Here is a 16,010-nt window from a genome sequence, read left to right as displayed (position 1 = left end):
CAGTGGTTTCTTTGTTAAAAGAGAAATGGCAATTAGTCCTGAAGCGTTGCTAATGAAGAATAAAAAGGGGGTGAAGGAAGCGCTGGAGACAACCGTAGAACATTCTGCACTTTATTTCCATTTCGACAATACGTATCAACATGATACAACAGACCTCCCCAGACCTGACCTACCTGGAGAGGTTAAAGGCTCCACCCTGCATGGGTGTGTGTGCACACGTGGGTACTCGGTCATTACATCTCATAGCAGGCGTGGTCAAGTCGGTGGGATATTAACCAACAACACGTTTTCACCCCGGATGAAGATCTGGTTGAGGTGCCGAGTGTGGACCCTCCCATACGGGGGTCCATGTTGTCCCACCTGCTGGTCTGGACCTGTCGCTCTGCTGGTCTCCTGGCTCTCCTGTACTTTCAGCTTCTCAAAAAGCTAGAGAATGGCATTTTATATCCTTACTTCTCTTGTTAACAAAGTTTGACCTTTGAACCTGTAGTCTGAAGCGTATAATTTTTAAACTAGCAGCATGCAGACACTTCTGTAAAATAAGACCTGTTACCCGTGTGATGGTGAGAGCTTTCTCGTGGTAAAGTGCCTCCCCCAGCAACGGTTCCCTGTACGTCTCATCAACGTCGACCATCGCCTGGTGTGAACACACACAGTTACACGCGGAAACATCTCCGAACATCTTCTATTATCCTACACACTCAGGGTTAAGTGTCTTGCCTTCAATACGACTACAGTTATGGGTGCATCCCATCCGTTCTTCGATACGTGGGAGAGAGGAGTTTAAACCTCGTCTGAAGCAGGTTTGAGCTTGTGACTGGTGGTTAACTGTCATTTTACTGAAATGCCACCAGTTACTAAGAGAAGTGAAGGTTTACCAGGTTCCAGAACTTGTCGAATGCCATGATGAACCCGGAACACACCCCCCGAAGCCCTTTAAAGGTGCGGATGTGAACTTTGATGCGAATCTTCTCCTGAATGCAGCGGTTCAGCTCTCCGAGGGGACTGCCGGCAAGAGCTGCAAAACAGAAGAACAACTTCTTCAGATCTTCTGACTCTGTAGCAGCTCAGGGTTCAGACCCCAGTCAAGCTGGCAGGGAGGAGTTCTGCATTCATAGAACTTTCTCTCACTCGTTTTTACTCTGCACGGTTTAGCTTTTTAACAATTTATCGGCTGCAGCAATTGAAAAGGCAACGTGTGAACTTCGTGAAAGTGGAGAACCGCCTGCCAACTTGACTGAGGAGGAACATCAGAACTCCAGCAGTACGGACCGGCCATCCTGGTCAGGACGTTTTTGGGGGCTCGCTGTTTCCGTCCGCGCCTCTTATCTCCGCTGGATCCCGGTTCTTCTGCTGCTTCTGGCTTGATGATCAGGTTCCTCAGCCTCTCCAGGCGCTCCGGGTCCGGAGCTGCAGCCCGCGCCTTCCGCAGCTTCTTCTCCACGTTCTCCGGCTTCGCTCGGCCCCGGCCGCCCTTCAGGAAGCTCTGGTACTCCGCCACGTTGTTGAAGCGCTTGATGTTGGGGAAGGGAAGATCCATCGTGGGGGAATAGAGAGCCAGGAGGGGGTCAAACCGCTCCGAGCCGATGTCCAAACGCCCGGCGCGGTCATCGTCGGGGATCGGGCCGGCCGTGGGTGCAGCAGTGATGGATTCCGGCTGGTCATTCCTACCGGGTTTGGGGAGCTTCTCTGCACTCTCCTCCATGTTTGAATGCCCCGCAGACCAAGTTGGAGGGGATTATTGTTGGTTCTGCACTCTGTTTTCACTGTGAACAGAGACTGTGAACTGTTTGAAGTATTTACGTTGTGTTCAACCTGCAACACCTGCCGTGCAAACGCAACACGGTTAACAATAACGTGGTAGCGGAACCAAAGTTTGAGTCTGTGTTTACACGGCACTCTTTCAGAGTTGCAGCTGTTTCACTGGTCTGAGATCAGTTTTTCGGTCTGATTCTGCGATATCAGCCGGGCTTGAAAAATGATCCTTTATTAGTCCAGTAAGTGGGATAAAACTTTACATGGATGGTTTTATCTGGACGTGTTAATGCATTTTCATCATTAGATAGCGCAAATCTAACACTTTATCAATCAAGTCGTCTCCGCGCACCACACCGTGAAACGGACAATAAGCAGTAATACAGACTACATAAAAAAATCACGTTGCAGCTGGTAAAATGTATATGATGTATTTTGTTACAATGACATGGGGGCACCTGAATTTGTATTTTATACAGATTTTTGTAATAGAATTTTATAAGATAATTGTCGGTGTCGGAACCATTGAAGAGGGTCGATGTAGCACGTCGGCGCCCTTTACGTTACGGGCCCCCGCGGTTCTCGTGTGAGTTCTGTAAACAGGATTGTACTGAACCCGACACCTTGTTCGTTCTATATGTTCCACATTTGTATATATCGTCCAGAAACGACAGATTTTGTTTGTGACCGCAATGAAAAAGGAAACTGAGAAGCCGAATGGGACTCAGGTCACGCTGATTACACGTATGTTACACACACATGCACACACACACTTTCTCAGTCAGCTAACTGTTTCATACTGGTGACACTCGCAGTGATCTATTTACAAGGAGATACATACTAAGAAATGTATAAAGATAATGAATAAAACACAACAAACACACTTACCTCCCATTGGTATCAGTCAACACAAATTCAGACTAGTTTTTCCATTTACTCCGTTATCCTCAATCTCTTCAGACAGATCTATATTTTGGATGAATTACATCATCAAAGATTTCATGTTTCCCCTTTAAAACACAAGTCTTTATATCATTTGCCTTGTCCATAAGAGTGATTTTAGGTCCATTTGTCCTCTTCCATAACATTGCTATACATCTTTGCATTTAACAGACTGAGGTCCATCAGTGTCCACCAGCTCTTATTATTATAACTGGGTCCAGTGGGACTGGTTTAGAGATCATCTTCTCCATCACAACCCGCAGATCCTCCCAAAATGTTTTAGCTTTATTACACTCTCAGACACAATGAAACAGGGATGTTTTTGATAAATCTATTACGTTTTTCTGGTGTTACATATGTCCGCATTAGCCATTTGTATTGTAGTTACCTAACACTTTGATACATACAGTCTGCCATGTTTTAAATCTGCTCTCCATGCATCCAATTTACACAATGAATTTTCAGTTGATTGCGATACTAGCAAGTTACAATTTTCTGAAAGGATTCTTTTTCTTAAATGGTCCCTGAACATACGTTCATCAACTCGTGTTTGTTGAGGTTTTCCAAGCACACCTTTCTGTTCTTTATATATAAAAGGTACTTATGGACATGTTTATTAAGTTTATATTTGTGTCTGAGCTCTTCAAGTGACTTCATGCTTTCTACAAAGTATAAAATGCAACTGCACGTTTTCTCACTGGTACAAACAGGCGAGATCACATAACCTCGATCTTAGACTCACTACACTGGCTCCCTGTCTAAGTTCGTGTTAAAATTTATTTTATTAGTTTTTAAATCACTGAATGGCTCGACACCAGACTATTTGTCTCTCATTACAAGCACAGAGGTGACAGGGCCTTTGTCTCATTTAAATATTCACTTTTACACCCTTGTTTTTAACCCAGTGTGACGTGGTTCTTGTACGGAGTTCTTATGCAGTGTTTTATGTGGTTTCTTATGCAGTCCTTTCTGAACTCTTTGTTGTCTTAAATATTTTCTGTTTTATTTAACCCCTTTTTTAATTCAAATTGCTGCATATTTTTCTCTTATTTTATTCTGTCCTGTTCATGGTAATTTAATTAATTTTTTATTTTAATGGTCAGCTCCTTGTTTGTGCCTTATAAATAAATATGCTGGTGTAATAAAAATCTCTCCTGTTTGGGTAAATGTATATTATACTCTGTTTATACCGCTGATAATGATAACTGATATCAGTATACCTTCTGAGGAGAAGGATGTCTGCCATGAATCCAGTTTCAGATTCTGTGTAAAATTTTGAGTGTGTGAATTGATATCATATCATTTTTTCTCTACAGAATCCATATGCAGAGACTGATAACCCAGACGTTGTTGAGAAGGTTTCTAAATAAATGTCCCACACACACAGATCGTTTGATCTCCCTGAGTGCCAGGATGGCCAAGAGTAAATTTGAGTACGTGCGGAACTTTGAGATTGATGACACATGCCTACGGAACTGCTACATTGTGGTCCGACTGGATGGACGCAACTTTCATAAGTAAGAAATTTTAATGTGAGGAGAAATAATCAAGATCCCAGTGCAAGGCCTGAATATTAGTATGACAGATGAAATGCCCCGTCAGGAAGTATCGTAAAGTTGAGTTGGTTTTTTTTAACACAGTTTATCAGCTGAAAGGGGAAGGATGTGGTCACATCAACGTTAGAAGTTTGCACGAGGTACAGATGTTGTCACGGCCGCATTGCTGAATCAGTATCGCCCAGCACCAGTGTGACCAGATAAAAGGATGCAGACCAGTATAAACCCAGCACCTGCTATGAGTGTCCTGCTATGAAATGCTTGATGCCAAAGATGATGATTGGTTGTGTTTGGCAGGTTTGCAGAAGATCACAACTTCTTGAAGCCCAATGATGATCGAGCTTTGGCCCTTATGGTCCGAAGTGCCACCTCTGTCTTGGAGGAGCTGGAGGACATCAACATTGCTTACGGTCAGAGCGACGAGTTCAGCTTCGTCTTCAAACGCTCCAGCACCTGGTTCAGGAGGAGAGCAAGGTGATCCCCACCATCCCAATTACAAACAGGAAGTGGTGAAGAACTAACAGGAAGCTGACTGCTAGACTACAAAATGAATTGATATTTAATAAAATGAACTGGATTTATAAATACTGTAGATCCAAGAATCATTTTCCTGTCACTAACTAGAACGTAGTGAGATAAAATGATCACAGCAGATATAGAGCTAAACTGACGGTTGTCTAACATGCAGACATACCAGACTTTTCTTGGTGGAGGGAAATGTAGAAATCTGGAATATTGATGTTTGATGAGGTACAAGCAGAAACATTAAAACAAAAAAAAAACCTTCTCCTCCTGCAGTAAACTGATGACTCATGTGGCGTCTCAGTTCTCGTCCAGTTATGTCTTTTATTGGGGGGAGTTCTTCTCTGACCAGCCGTTACTCCACCCCCCAAGCTTTGACGGGCGTGTGGTGTTGTATCCTAGCAACCGCAACCTGAGGGACTACCTGAGCTGGCGCCAGGCTGACTGTAAGAAATCCTGTTAGAAGTTAGAGGTTCCAGGTGGGGTCCAGACATCTTCATGTTGTTTTGTTTTGTCCAACATCTCCAGGCCACATCAACAACCTGTACAACACGGCATTCTGGGCTCTGGTGCAGAGGGGCGGCTGCACTACCGCACAGGCTGAAGAGCGCTTGAAGGTAGGAGGAAGTATGCTTTATCCCAGATGATCAGGGTTCCTGAGGTTCAGCCACATGATCACAAATAAATCCAAACCTCCTTTTTTTTTACCGTCCACTCTTCTGAAACTTTACCCTACGGTGAACTCTGCTGCTGACCAGGGCACCGTGGCTGCAGATAAAAATGAGCTCCTGTTCTCCGAGTTTAACATCAACTACAACAATGAGCCATCGGCCTACCGGAAAGGGACCACGCTGCTGTGGGGGCGGGTGAGTCGGTCCTGTTGCAGGACAGGAATGGGATGATTGGTCCATGAATAAGAAGCACTGATCTCAGTGGAAAGCGATGCATGTTCAGAAATAAGATCTGGTGGGAAAGTGGGATTCGATTCATTCTTTGTTTTTTGGGCTTTACAGACAGACGAGGCTTCCACAAAGAAGATTAAACCTTCCAATGGGGATGAGAGGCAGGTGCTGGTGACACGCAGCAGGCGACAAGTCACCACCCACCACTGTGACATCATTGGGGACCAGTTCTGGGATGAACACCCAGATATTCTAGAACCAGACGACTGATTCCAGCATTCCAGATGTTGTCAGACTGTAATGGAACAGGATCGCCTTCTAATAAAATCTTTCATCTCAACCTGCTTCTTAATTGAGCCTGAGGTGCAGAGCTAGGTGACATCAGATCAAGAACATTTTCAGGGTTTTTAGAAACACACCTGTAGAACGGGAGAACCAGCATGCTGTGCTTCATGTTAGGTCCTACGGTAGGACTGCGAGAGCTGTCAGTCATGCCTACAGGCTCCTCCCCCTTTTTAAGATAAGATAAGATAAACCTTTATTAGTCCCACAAGTGGGAAATTGCACTTGTCATGACAGAAAGTGGACAGAAGCAGAAGGTAATAACAGCAAAAACAGAGGTAATAGCATCACAAAAAATAACATAAATATGTATCTGTATATATGTACAAGTTAACAATTTAACAGAATGTGCCAAAGGCACATTTTAAACTTTGCCACACCTTTGTTTTTTACAGATTTGAGTTTTTGCATGAGGTACAGGCATCTTGTGTGCTGGTGTTTAGTGGCAGATAAATGACCAGGACATATTTTAATATACAAGATCTGACACCTGGTCACCCAACCGGCAGTTTCCCTCAGTCTCTTTAATCCTGGTGATGGGTTTGGGGTCGTTATCGTGTGGAAATACCATCACCATCCCGATCAGCAACCACTGGAAACCACCATCACCTGGTGACACCAGCCTGGCGCCTTAAAAATAACGACAGTGTCCGTGATTTTCCTCCAATGTCTATCTATTGATTTACGTACATACAGTACATGTGCAATGAATTCACAGCGTTTTCAAATCTCCTCAGAATTGTACCCACAGAACGCCATAATGACGAGGTTGAGGTTATTGAGGTAAATGTATTAAAAATACGATGCTGTGTGACCGTGAGGAAGCGTTGAGGGGCGGGGTCTTTTTGGATGACGCTGAAAGGGGCGGGGCGACGCGTCTGATCAGCGCTGCAGGACCGCGCGTTGCGTTTCTTTGCGTTGCGTTGCTTTGCTCATCATGTTTCCGCGACTCCGGTTCTTTGTTTCTTATCTGCTGTTTTTCTGCTGTTGGAGATGCAGCGCTGGTGGAGGTAGGAAGAGCATCCCTGCTCTCATCTCCTCATCTTCTGCCATGGAATGACGGAGAGCGATGCATTTATTAGAAATTAGATTATTTAATTTTTGGAATTGGCATTGTGCTCCTCAGAACTCCGGACATTTTCCGGATAAGTTCGGCTTCTGTGTACAAATGCTGCAAACTGATGAAATATTGAAATATTAGCACTTATAATACAGCATAATAACCAGAGTGCACTTATAATCATACACAGAGGAGCGACATTTGACTCAAAATATATCAAAAATGTTATAGAAAATTCCATAAAACGGAATAAACATGTTGAGGTTCCTTCATATTGAAGCGGTTTCAGGTTGGTTGTGGATGGTCATCAATGGAACTGGACATCTAGACACTGTACACTGTCAAGGTGGTTGTTTTGTGTGCAGTGACCCTCCAAACGAATGATGGAACGTATGAGGTCACACGTCCCCAGTGGCTGCAGCTGCCCAGAGTTCAGAGGTCAGCTGGTGAGCAGGTAGCGAAGGTTACTCTGGTTTTATGTCCCTCGTCCCTCGTCCTTCGATGATGAAACTGTATTTATTTGTTGTTGTGGTGGGCGCCGCACCTCCAGCACCCTTCCAGAGTGGAGGTGGCGATCAGGGCTGGAGGGGAGCAACTCGTTCTGGACCTCCACAAGAATGTGTGAGTAGAATCATCTTCTCATCTTTCTGACTGTCAGCAGAACAAAACTCTCTGAGAGGCGGAGTCTGTCGAGCTTTTCAGAGGCGGGGCATATGCATTCTACACACCCAGAATTCCACACTGGGGGTTGGCATTCAGCTTCTAACACACACACACACACACACACACACACACACACACGGTGGAGTAGCTGTTGCTAGGGCGATGCTTTATCCAGAAGCTGGCACTGAGCGTTGCATTACTCAGATGTGGTGACAGCTAATGGCCCAGTGTCACAGAGTTTGTGTGTGTTTGAAAGTGAGGTGACAGAGGCTTAGCAGAGTTCAGAGGTCAATGACAAAGTATAGGTGACGCCCCCTTTCAGGCCATGATTTACAGGAGATTCATCTGAAGAACACACATACACACACACCACAGAGCAAATGTTGAAATATTTCAACAGTGTGTGTGTGTGTGTGTGTGTGTGTGAGAAAGAGAGACACTGACTCAGCAAAGCCACACCCATCTCTTAACAGGATTACTGCTCTACACCACTCACATCTTGTCATTAAGATAAAAGCATTGTGTGTGTGTGTGTGTGTGTGTGTGTGTGTGATGAATTTCTCAGTGAAGGTTTGAAAGTGATTATTTGTCCCATGTGACACAACACAGCACAGTGAAATGTGTCCCCTGCATTTAACCATCACCTGAGGGTGCAGCCATGACAGGCGGAAGCAGTGTGTGGTAACGCTACCTTGATCAAGGGGACCTCGGTGGCATCTCAGTTAGAGATTCGAACCCACAACCTTCCGATTAGGGGTCCCCTCCCACACTGCCCCTCAAGACAGAACACACGTGCACACTCTCTCTGTGCAGTCCAGTTTCTGCCATTAGAAACCTTGATGCATCAGTATTACATAAAGAGTGTGTCTGTGCAAGATAGAGAGAGGGAGATAGCAAGTGTGTGTGTGTGTGTGTGTGTGTGTGTGTGTGAGTTTTGAGCATCCCTCTTGTTTTGTCCAGTGGTCTCTTCTCTCCCGGGTATCAGGAGGTCTGGTTCAGTCCCACCGGCGGCCGACACGCCTCTACGCGTGCTGCAGGGGTGGGTCCTGCAAACCAACACAAAATATACAACTCGTCCCCGACTCCATACAACATGGTGTGTGTGTGTGTGTGTGTGTGTGTTGCAGGATCACTGTTTCTACCACGGTGCTGTCCAGAACATTGATGGTTCCAGTGTTGCTGTAAGCAGCTGCTCTGGTCTCAGGTAACACAACCAGGCACTAGAGTACAGGCTGACACACACACAGTTCAGCACCAGATCCAGAGCAGCTGAGAAGATGCAGCTGTGTGGAGAACCTCAAATAAACACACACACACACTTGTTCCTGGCCACTCCAGCTGAGTGTGTTTCTCTTCTCAGGGGTGTGATTGTGCTAAACAGCAGTGTGAGTTTCTTCATCGAACCACTGGACAACCAGACGGAGCCTGGAGGTCACGCGGTGTTCAACACTCAGGACCTGAACTTGTGTCACAGCTGCAGCCGTCACCATGACAACGAGAATCACAGGCGCCTTCTGAGAGATTTCATTGGTGGAATGGCTCACACACACTGGGGAATGAGGGTGAGAGTGTGTGTGTTGGTGCGTTGAATATGGCATTGTGTTGCATTTTGGGAAATAAAAGTTGAACCGTTTCCTGCAGGAAAGGCGGGACATCAGCAGAAACATGAAATATGTCGAACTGATGATAGTGGCAGACTATGCTGAGGTACCGTGTGTATGTGTGTGTTTGTGTGTGAATATCGGAGCCACATCCTGATGATGTTGTGTCTAGTTTGTAAATCAGGGGCGGGACTTGCACAGAACGAGGATGAAGCTGCTGGAAGCAGCCAACCTGGTCGATAAGGTGAGTCTCACACACACACATACGCACAACTACACATGTAAACACACAAACATAGTTCTGCATGTCTGTGTGTGTGTGTTCAGTTCTACAGAACCCTGAGGATTCGAGTGGCTCTCATCGGCCTGGAGATCTGGTCAGATCGGGACAAGATCCCTGTCTCGGAAAACCCGTACAGCACCCTGGGAGCGTTCCTGCACTGGAGACAGACAGAGCTGCGCCGCCTGCCCAATGACAACGCCCAGCTCATAACGTACGTCTGTCAGCGGCCAATCACAACTCTCAATGTAATCATGTCAGTTGGCGTCCTGACATCTGAAAGTGTGTGTGTGTCCGCAGGGGTCTGCGCTTCCAGGCCTCCACCATTGGCCTGGCGCCCCTCAGAGCCATGTGTTCCGAGTACCAATCAGGAGGAGTCAACTCAGTACAGCACACAGACACACAAACACACACTCTCACACTGTCAGGCCCCGGCTGTAGCTTCTCGCTCCTTTTCTGTGTGTCAGGATCATTCCGAAGTCGCTGTAGGCGTGGCTGCGACCGTTGCCCACGAGATGGGACACAATTTTGGCATGAACCACGACAGCGAGAGCTGCTGCCAGGCCGACCCGGCAGATGGAGGCTGCATCATGGCCGCTGCTACAGGGTGAGAGAGGCCTCTGAACCAGAAGACCACTTACTACCACTGTATCCCTGTGTGTCTCCAGGGGGACTGTCCCTCTAACTACTGATTGTAAGGATTGTGTGTGTGTGTGTGTGTTCAGGCATCCGTTCCCCCGTGTCTTTAATTCCTGTAACCAGCGAGAGCTCCAGCGATATTTAGACTCTGGAGGCGGGAAATGCCTTTTCAACTCCCCCAACACACGGATGATGGTGGAGGGACGTCGCTGCGGCAACGGATACCTGGAGGAGGGGGAGGAGTGTGATTGCGGTGAGGAAGAGGTGAGAGTTGTGATTGTGTGTTTGTGTCACAGTACTGGCTGCTTTACATATAAATGTATCAATGTGTTAATGTCAATGTTAATAATACATGTCAATGTGTCAAGCAGTCATTGTGGGTCAGTGGTGGCCTAGCAGTTAAGGAAGCGGCCCCGTAATCAGAAGGTTGCCGGTTCGAATCCCAATTCGCCAAGGTACTACTGAGCAAAGCGCCGTCCCCACACACTGCTCCCCGGGCGCCAGTCATGGTGCCCACTGTCACCAAGGGTGATGGTTAAATACAGAGGACACGTTTCACTGCGTCACCGTGTTCTGTGCTGGTGCGTTTCACAACGACAATCACTTCACTTTTACGTAACAAGAAACCAAAAGTCCAGAAAAAAATTGAATAAGTGCGGGCATTCATAAAAATAAAGTAAAAAAGGTCATTTTAGTTTTTGACTTGTCGTGGAGGCGATAAACATAACGGGTGGGTTTTCAGCCTTTTTACCACAGTTTTCCGTGTTTTTCCTGATTCTCCCAACACCTGTTGGCAGCACTGACACATTCGATATGTCAAATTGTGCACCTCGCCTCGACTCGCCTTCAACGGATACCCACAGGGGCCAAAAACAAGAATAAGTTGTCTGTCATGACTGACAGGCCCAAACTGACAAAAGACAGACACACAGAGAATAATCCAACAACAGACCGTTGTCCTGTAACAGCAGACCCCCTCTCTGGTGTGTGTGTGTGTGTGTGTGTGTGTGTGTGTGTCAGGAATGCTCCAGTCCCTGCTGTAATGCTGGTAACTGCACTCTGAAGGCCGGTGCTGAATGCGCCCATGGGATCTGCTGTCATGACTGTAAGGTACAGTTCACCTTCACACCCAGACAGGAACAGAAATGGTCAGATATTTGTTTGGTTTTTGCTGATACTGACGCTTGGGTGGAGTTCCCGTGGTCCAAGAATATGATGGACATGAACGAATATTAACGTTGGTCCAGTGATCCCTGTTCACTTGTCCTGCAGTTGAAGGCACCAGGAGACTTGTGTCGGCCACCCGTGGGACCATGTGACCTCCCGGAGTACTGTGACGGAAAGTCTGAGGCGTGTCCAGCTAACTTTTACCTGCTGGATGGGGCGAGGTGTGCAGGGGGAGGGGCTTACTGCTACACAGGCATGTGCCTGTCTTTGGAATCACAGTGTGTGTTACTGTGGGGCCGAGGTACAGCACACACACACTAATGAGTGTTCAGTTGGCTGTTGTGCACTGTGTGCAGTGCTTAGCTAATTGTCTGTGTGTGTGTGTGTGTGTGTGTGTGTGTGTGTGTGTGTGTGTGTGTGTGATAGATGCTCGTCCTGCTCCTGATGTTTGCTTTACGGAAGTGAATCAGGCTGGAAATCTGTATGGAAACTGCGGCAAAGACCTGATGGGAAATTACAGAGCCTGTTCTCCCAGGTACACACACACACAACTACACAGCCTGTTCTCAAAAGCACATATATCTTGTATAATCAGGCCATATAGTCAGCTACTTAATCACCTGATCAGAATCAGAATCGCATTTATTGTCCAAGAACACATAGAAGGAATTTCATTCCGGTTGATGGTGTCTCATGCACAAAAGTCAACAATATATATAAATATGTTGGTGGCAGTGGTGGCCTAGCAGGTAAGGAAGCGGAATCAGAAGGAATCCTGATCCGCCAAGGTGCTACTGAGGTCCCCTGGATGAAGGTACCGTCCCCACACGCTGCTCCCCGGGCGCCAGTCATGGTGCCCACTGCTCACCAAGGGTGATGGTTAAATACAGAGGACACATTTCACTGTGTCACCGTGTGCTGTTCCTTTCATTGTGTACTGTTCTACTCCATCATCTTCCTCACTTCTCTTATCCATTTCCTGTAATTTGTCATTTTTCCCTTCCTTCTCCTGAAGCTCTTGTAAAACTTGAATCGTGTGTGTTTGTGCGTGTTTGTCTTAGAGATGCTATGTGTGGAAAGATCCAGTGTGTAACATCAGCAACAAGTCCCATTGAGACCAATGCCGTGGCCATCGACACCACTGTCCGCATAAACACACGCTCCATCCTGTGTAAGGGCACACACGTGTACCAACCAGTCATCCTGCAGGGCGACGGGGCGGAGGCGGGGCCGGGCGACACCCTGGACCCGGGACTGGTTCTGACCGGGACCAAGTGTGCTGAGAATGGGGTGAAGCAAACATAGTTCACCAGTGATCACTTCACATTGTGTCTCATTCCATATGGTTTTTATTCATAACTGCACTACATGAAATATCTCTGTGTGTTTTTAGGTCTGTTTTGAAGGAGAATGCAGGAATGCCTCTTTCCTACAAGAGAATGAGTGCAGCAGTAAATGTCACGGACATGGTGTATGGAGTTATTTCACTCTTCTCTCAAACACACACACACACACACACTACAAACACATATCAACATACCGTAATCAATCCATTTTCATTTATACAGCACGTATTACAATATGAGCAGAAAGCGGCTGACACTAGAACAGCAGCCAAAGGTGACAGTGGCACATTCCCTGAAAAAGGGGAAGCCGTACTCTGGTCACCACTGGATCACCCAGGAATGGACCCGTCAGTCACAGTCCTAGTGAAGAGCGAGATACAGCATAGACAGATTATTGCAGTCATATATTAGAGATCTAGGCATTTTTTGTAAATGATCTCCAATGAGGGCTGTACATTAATATCCTTTCCTGTTGGTGTTGGTTAAGTGTTTGTTAAGAACTTGAGTGTATAAGTAGGTGTTTGAATGCTGTTGTGGTATTATTGTATTTTTCTGTATTGAAGATATTAGACTATATTGTATATCAACCAGAATTAAATGCAATTCAGATTCTGAAATATTGAGTAAAGCAGCAAAACATCCATAAAACTGATATTTACAGTTGTCTGATATACACATATTTACCATCCAGTTAAGACGCTCTGTTACAGTTTAATCTGTAATGATTGTGACTCTTCACAGCGGTGCAACAATAACCACAACTGCCATTGTGAAGCGGGCTGGGCGCCACCATACTGCCACACGGGGGGGTCTGGAGGCAGCGAGGACAGTGGCCCGGTCATTCATACCTGTAAGATCTGAGTTATTGGTGCTGCTTACTCTATGAAATAGCAGGGATGTTTATGAATATGACAGTGATGTGTCTTTTTGAGTGTCATGACTTTATTTCAGTCCAGTTGATCAGATTTACATAAAGAGATATTGGTATTATAGAACAAATGTTTGCTTCCACAGACAACCTACTTCCTGTCATTTTACTCCTCCTCCTCTTTCTGGGGATCATGGGATTGGGATTCTGGTGGTTCTACAAGCATAAGCTCCACCTACTAAAAAGACCTGCCAATCATGGGCCTGACGTCAAGTAATGTTTCTTCAACCTTTAATATACATTGAGAAGATTTAAACATATAGTCCCACACCCTCCCTGTCAAGTTCTACTGATCATTAAAAAAAAAACATTTATCCATTCAAACATTCAATCTAACCATGTCCTTTACTACTGATGATGGTGTGCCTTTTGAACTCACTGTGTGTGTTTCTCCAGCCCCTCAGGTTCTTCTTCTGTCACGCACGGTCACTCCAACCCCACGTACCAGCTGAAGAGTGCAGAACCAGACAGATCTGAACAGGTAGCACTGACATGTAATGAAACTAATTAAAGCAGCTAATTGAAGCAGATCTCCTGTAACTCCCTGTGTTTCGTCTCGAGGCACGTCAGCACTCAAGCCCCGCCCACTCCATCATTCGACCAGCAGTGAAGCCGCCACCAATCCCTGTTTACGCTTCATCAGGCAACATGCAGACCTCACAACCTGCTCACAAGCCTCAGATAGAACAGCCACACCTTCTCAAAACCCGCCCTCAACACCCAGCCACACCCCAGTTCAGAGCTCCAGCACAAGCCCCGCCCCTCTCTCTCTACACTCCACCATCTTCTGCACCTCTTAAATACCGCCCCCCTCCACCCAGCCGCCCACCGCCCCCATGCCCCTCTCCTAAACCAGCTCAGGTGAGTGACCCCGCCTTCTCACAGCGCTGCTGTATTACTGCTGTATTCGAAAAGAAGTACAACTAATACTGCATCCATATTGGTGCAGAGCTGCCATCGTAACAGCTTTTGATGATTTTGTACATCTAATTTTGAACACTATAATAAAATCCTTCTCCACAGCAGGACGTTTAAAATGCTGCCACCTGTTGGACAAACTAAAACCAGGTAATGGTAGACGGGTTCTGCTAACATGGGTTCATGTATTAATAACTTTGAATAAATAATATTTACTGCTAAATAATTATTTACTGATAAGTAAAGTAAAGTAAAGTAAAGTAAAGAATAATCCAGGTATCTCCATTTTTGTACGTTTCAGACAAAGACACATCTGTGGCATTATCAATAATTCTGGACATGATGACTGGTCTGCTGTTCAAAAACGACGTTTGAAATGTGGTTTTAGTGCAAATTTCACCCAAACTGTGCTGCTGTGGCAGCTGAATGTGCATCGTATCAGCACAGCGGTATTTGTCGTATATCTTGATGCGCTGGGATGTTGTAGGTGGCATCAGTACCTACACTGTCAAGTCACTCTGAGAGACTTTTGGTATCTGTAGTGGTGGCCTAGTGGACCCGAAATCATGGCTGCCCACTGCTCACTATGGGACACATTGTGGCACTGTGTGCTGTGCTGCAGTGTATCACAATGACAATCGCTTCACTTTCACTAAATCTAAGCGTTGACCTATAAATCTGGCCAAATCATTTCATGTAATATTATGTCTACCCACATCAAGAAGCCTGGGGAAGTCTAATATCACTTTTGAATTCTGTATTGTTGTTTTGCATATTTTAATGCATATTTGAACGGCGATTGGACAGTATGTTGGTGTGGCGTCTGTGCCTAAATGCACAGTAAACCAGCGTCTCATTATTACCTACCTGGCCTGTCCATAATGGGACCTCAGGAACAAAGTGTGTTTCCTGGCTGAAACTGTGAATATGAACTTCATCTCTGCGCATGTTTACCTTGGCCATGTTCACATATTCAGGAATATTTCCTGAAACCAGTGGTTAATTATTAGTAATTGACAACATGAATACCTCCACCACACCCTGGGGATGTACGTACAAGAATGGCCTCGACTTTACTGTCAATATGGTGCTTACGGCTGGTGTCAACTGGACCATTTCTGTAGTTTTATATCATGATGTTTTAACGCTGTGCACTTTAATATTTTGATTCAGCTGTACTGTACTCTGCCTTATCACTTGCACCTACAATAAAAGCTGCAGACGTTGCCTTCAGTGCTTCTTTAACTACATTCAGCGCATTTTCGTCCAGATCCGACTTTCTCTGTTCCAGAATCAGTTCATTAAAAACCTTTCTTAACGATTTAAACTTCATCGACTTGTTAAGCGTGTCCTGAGATCGGTTACGTTTACAGCCAAACATCAGCCAAT

General features: G+C 45.8%; 3 protein-coding genes across 6 annotated transcripts; 2 read left to right on the top strand and 1 right to left on the bottom strand.

Moving 5' to 3' along the window:
• Positions 1–95: 95 nt before the first annotated feature.
• On the bottom strand, positions 96–1,900 carry LOC114782457 (U7 snRNA-associated Sm-like protein LSm11). 2 transcript variants are annotated; one of them, XM_028968334.1, is made up of 5 exons: positions 1,273–1,900; positions 879–1,018; positions 721–759; positions 554–637; positions 96–426 (listed from the first exon to the last, which is right to left on the bottom strand). In XM_028968334.1, the coding sequence occupies exons 1-5, from the start codon at positions 1,703–1,705 to the stop codon at positions 256–258; spliced, it is 867 nt and encodes a 288-aa protein (XP_028824167.1). In that variant the 5' UTR covers positions 1,706–1,900; the 3' UTR covers positions 96–255. The 2 variants fall into 2 exon arrangements, with proteins under 2 accessions (XP_028824167.1, XP_028824168.1); XM_028968335.1 differs by lacking the exon at positions 721–759 and having other exon boundaries at positions 1,273–1,899.
• LOC114782456 (probable tRNA(His) guanylyltransferase) lies at positions 968–6,017 on the top strand. Of its 2 annotated transcripts, none has more exons than XM_028968333.1 (7): positions 968–1,489; positions 4,014–4,214; positions 4,551–4,727; positions 5,052–5,221; positions 5,304–5,392; positions 5,534–5,641; positions 5,789–6,017. In XM_028968333.1, the coding sequence occupies exons 2-7, from the start codon at positions 4,021–4,023 to the stop codon at positions 5,945–5,947; spliced, it is 897 nt and encodes a 298-aa protein (XP_028824166.1). In that variant the 5' UTR covers positions 968–1,489; positions 4,014–4,020; the 3' UTR covers positions 5,948–6,017. The 2 variants fall into 2 exon arrangements, with proteins under 2 accessions (XP_028824166.1, XP_028824165.1); XM_028968332.1 differs by having other exon boundaries at positions 971–2,499.
• Positions 6,018–6,898: 881 nt separating this feature from the next.
• On the top strand, positions 6,899–15,848 carry LOC114782432 (disintegrin and metalloproteinase domain-containing protein 19-like). 2 transcript variants are annotated; one of them, XM_028968290.1, is made up of 23 exons: positions 6,899–7,029; positions 7,445–7,533; positions 7,630–7,700; positions 8,703–8,781; positions 8,870–8,946; positions 9,103–9,304; positions 9,384–9,449; positions 9,516–9,587; positions 9,671–9,837; positions 9,924–10,008; positions 10,091–10,230; positions 10,349–10,526; positions 11,283–11,372; positions 11,535–11,730; positions 11,856–11,964; positions 12,491–12,719; positions 12,823–12,900; positions 13,517–13,625; positions 13,790–13,916; positions 14,100–14,184; positions 14,265–14,564; positions 14,730–14,771; positions 14,923–15,848. In XM_028968290.1, exons 1-22 carry the CDS (start codon positions 6,957–6,959, stop codon positions 14,736–14,738), a joined length of 2,631 nt encoding a protein of 876 aa, XP_028824123.1. In that variant the 5' UTR covers positions 6,899–6,956; the 3' UTR covers positions 14,739–14,771; positions 14,923–15,848. The 2 variants fall into 2 exon arrangements, with proteins under 2 accessions (XP_028824123.1, XP_028824122.1); XM_028968289.1 differs by having other exon boundaries at positions 14,727–14,771.
• The last annotated feature ends 162 nt before the right edge of the window (positions 15,849–16,010 follow it).

The sequence above is a fragment of the Denticeps clupeoides genome, unplaced genomic scaffold (genome assembly GCF_900700375.1).
Source record: "Denticeps clupeoides unplaced genomic scaffold, fDenClu1.1, whole genome shotgun sequence".
NCBI classification, from domain to species: domain Eukaryota; kingdom Metazoa; phylum Chordata; class Actinopteri; order Clupeiformes; family Denticipitidae; genus Denticeps; species Denticeps clupeoides.
This window is presented reverse-complemented; position numbering and strand designations above follow the sequence as displayed.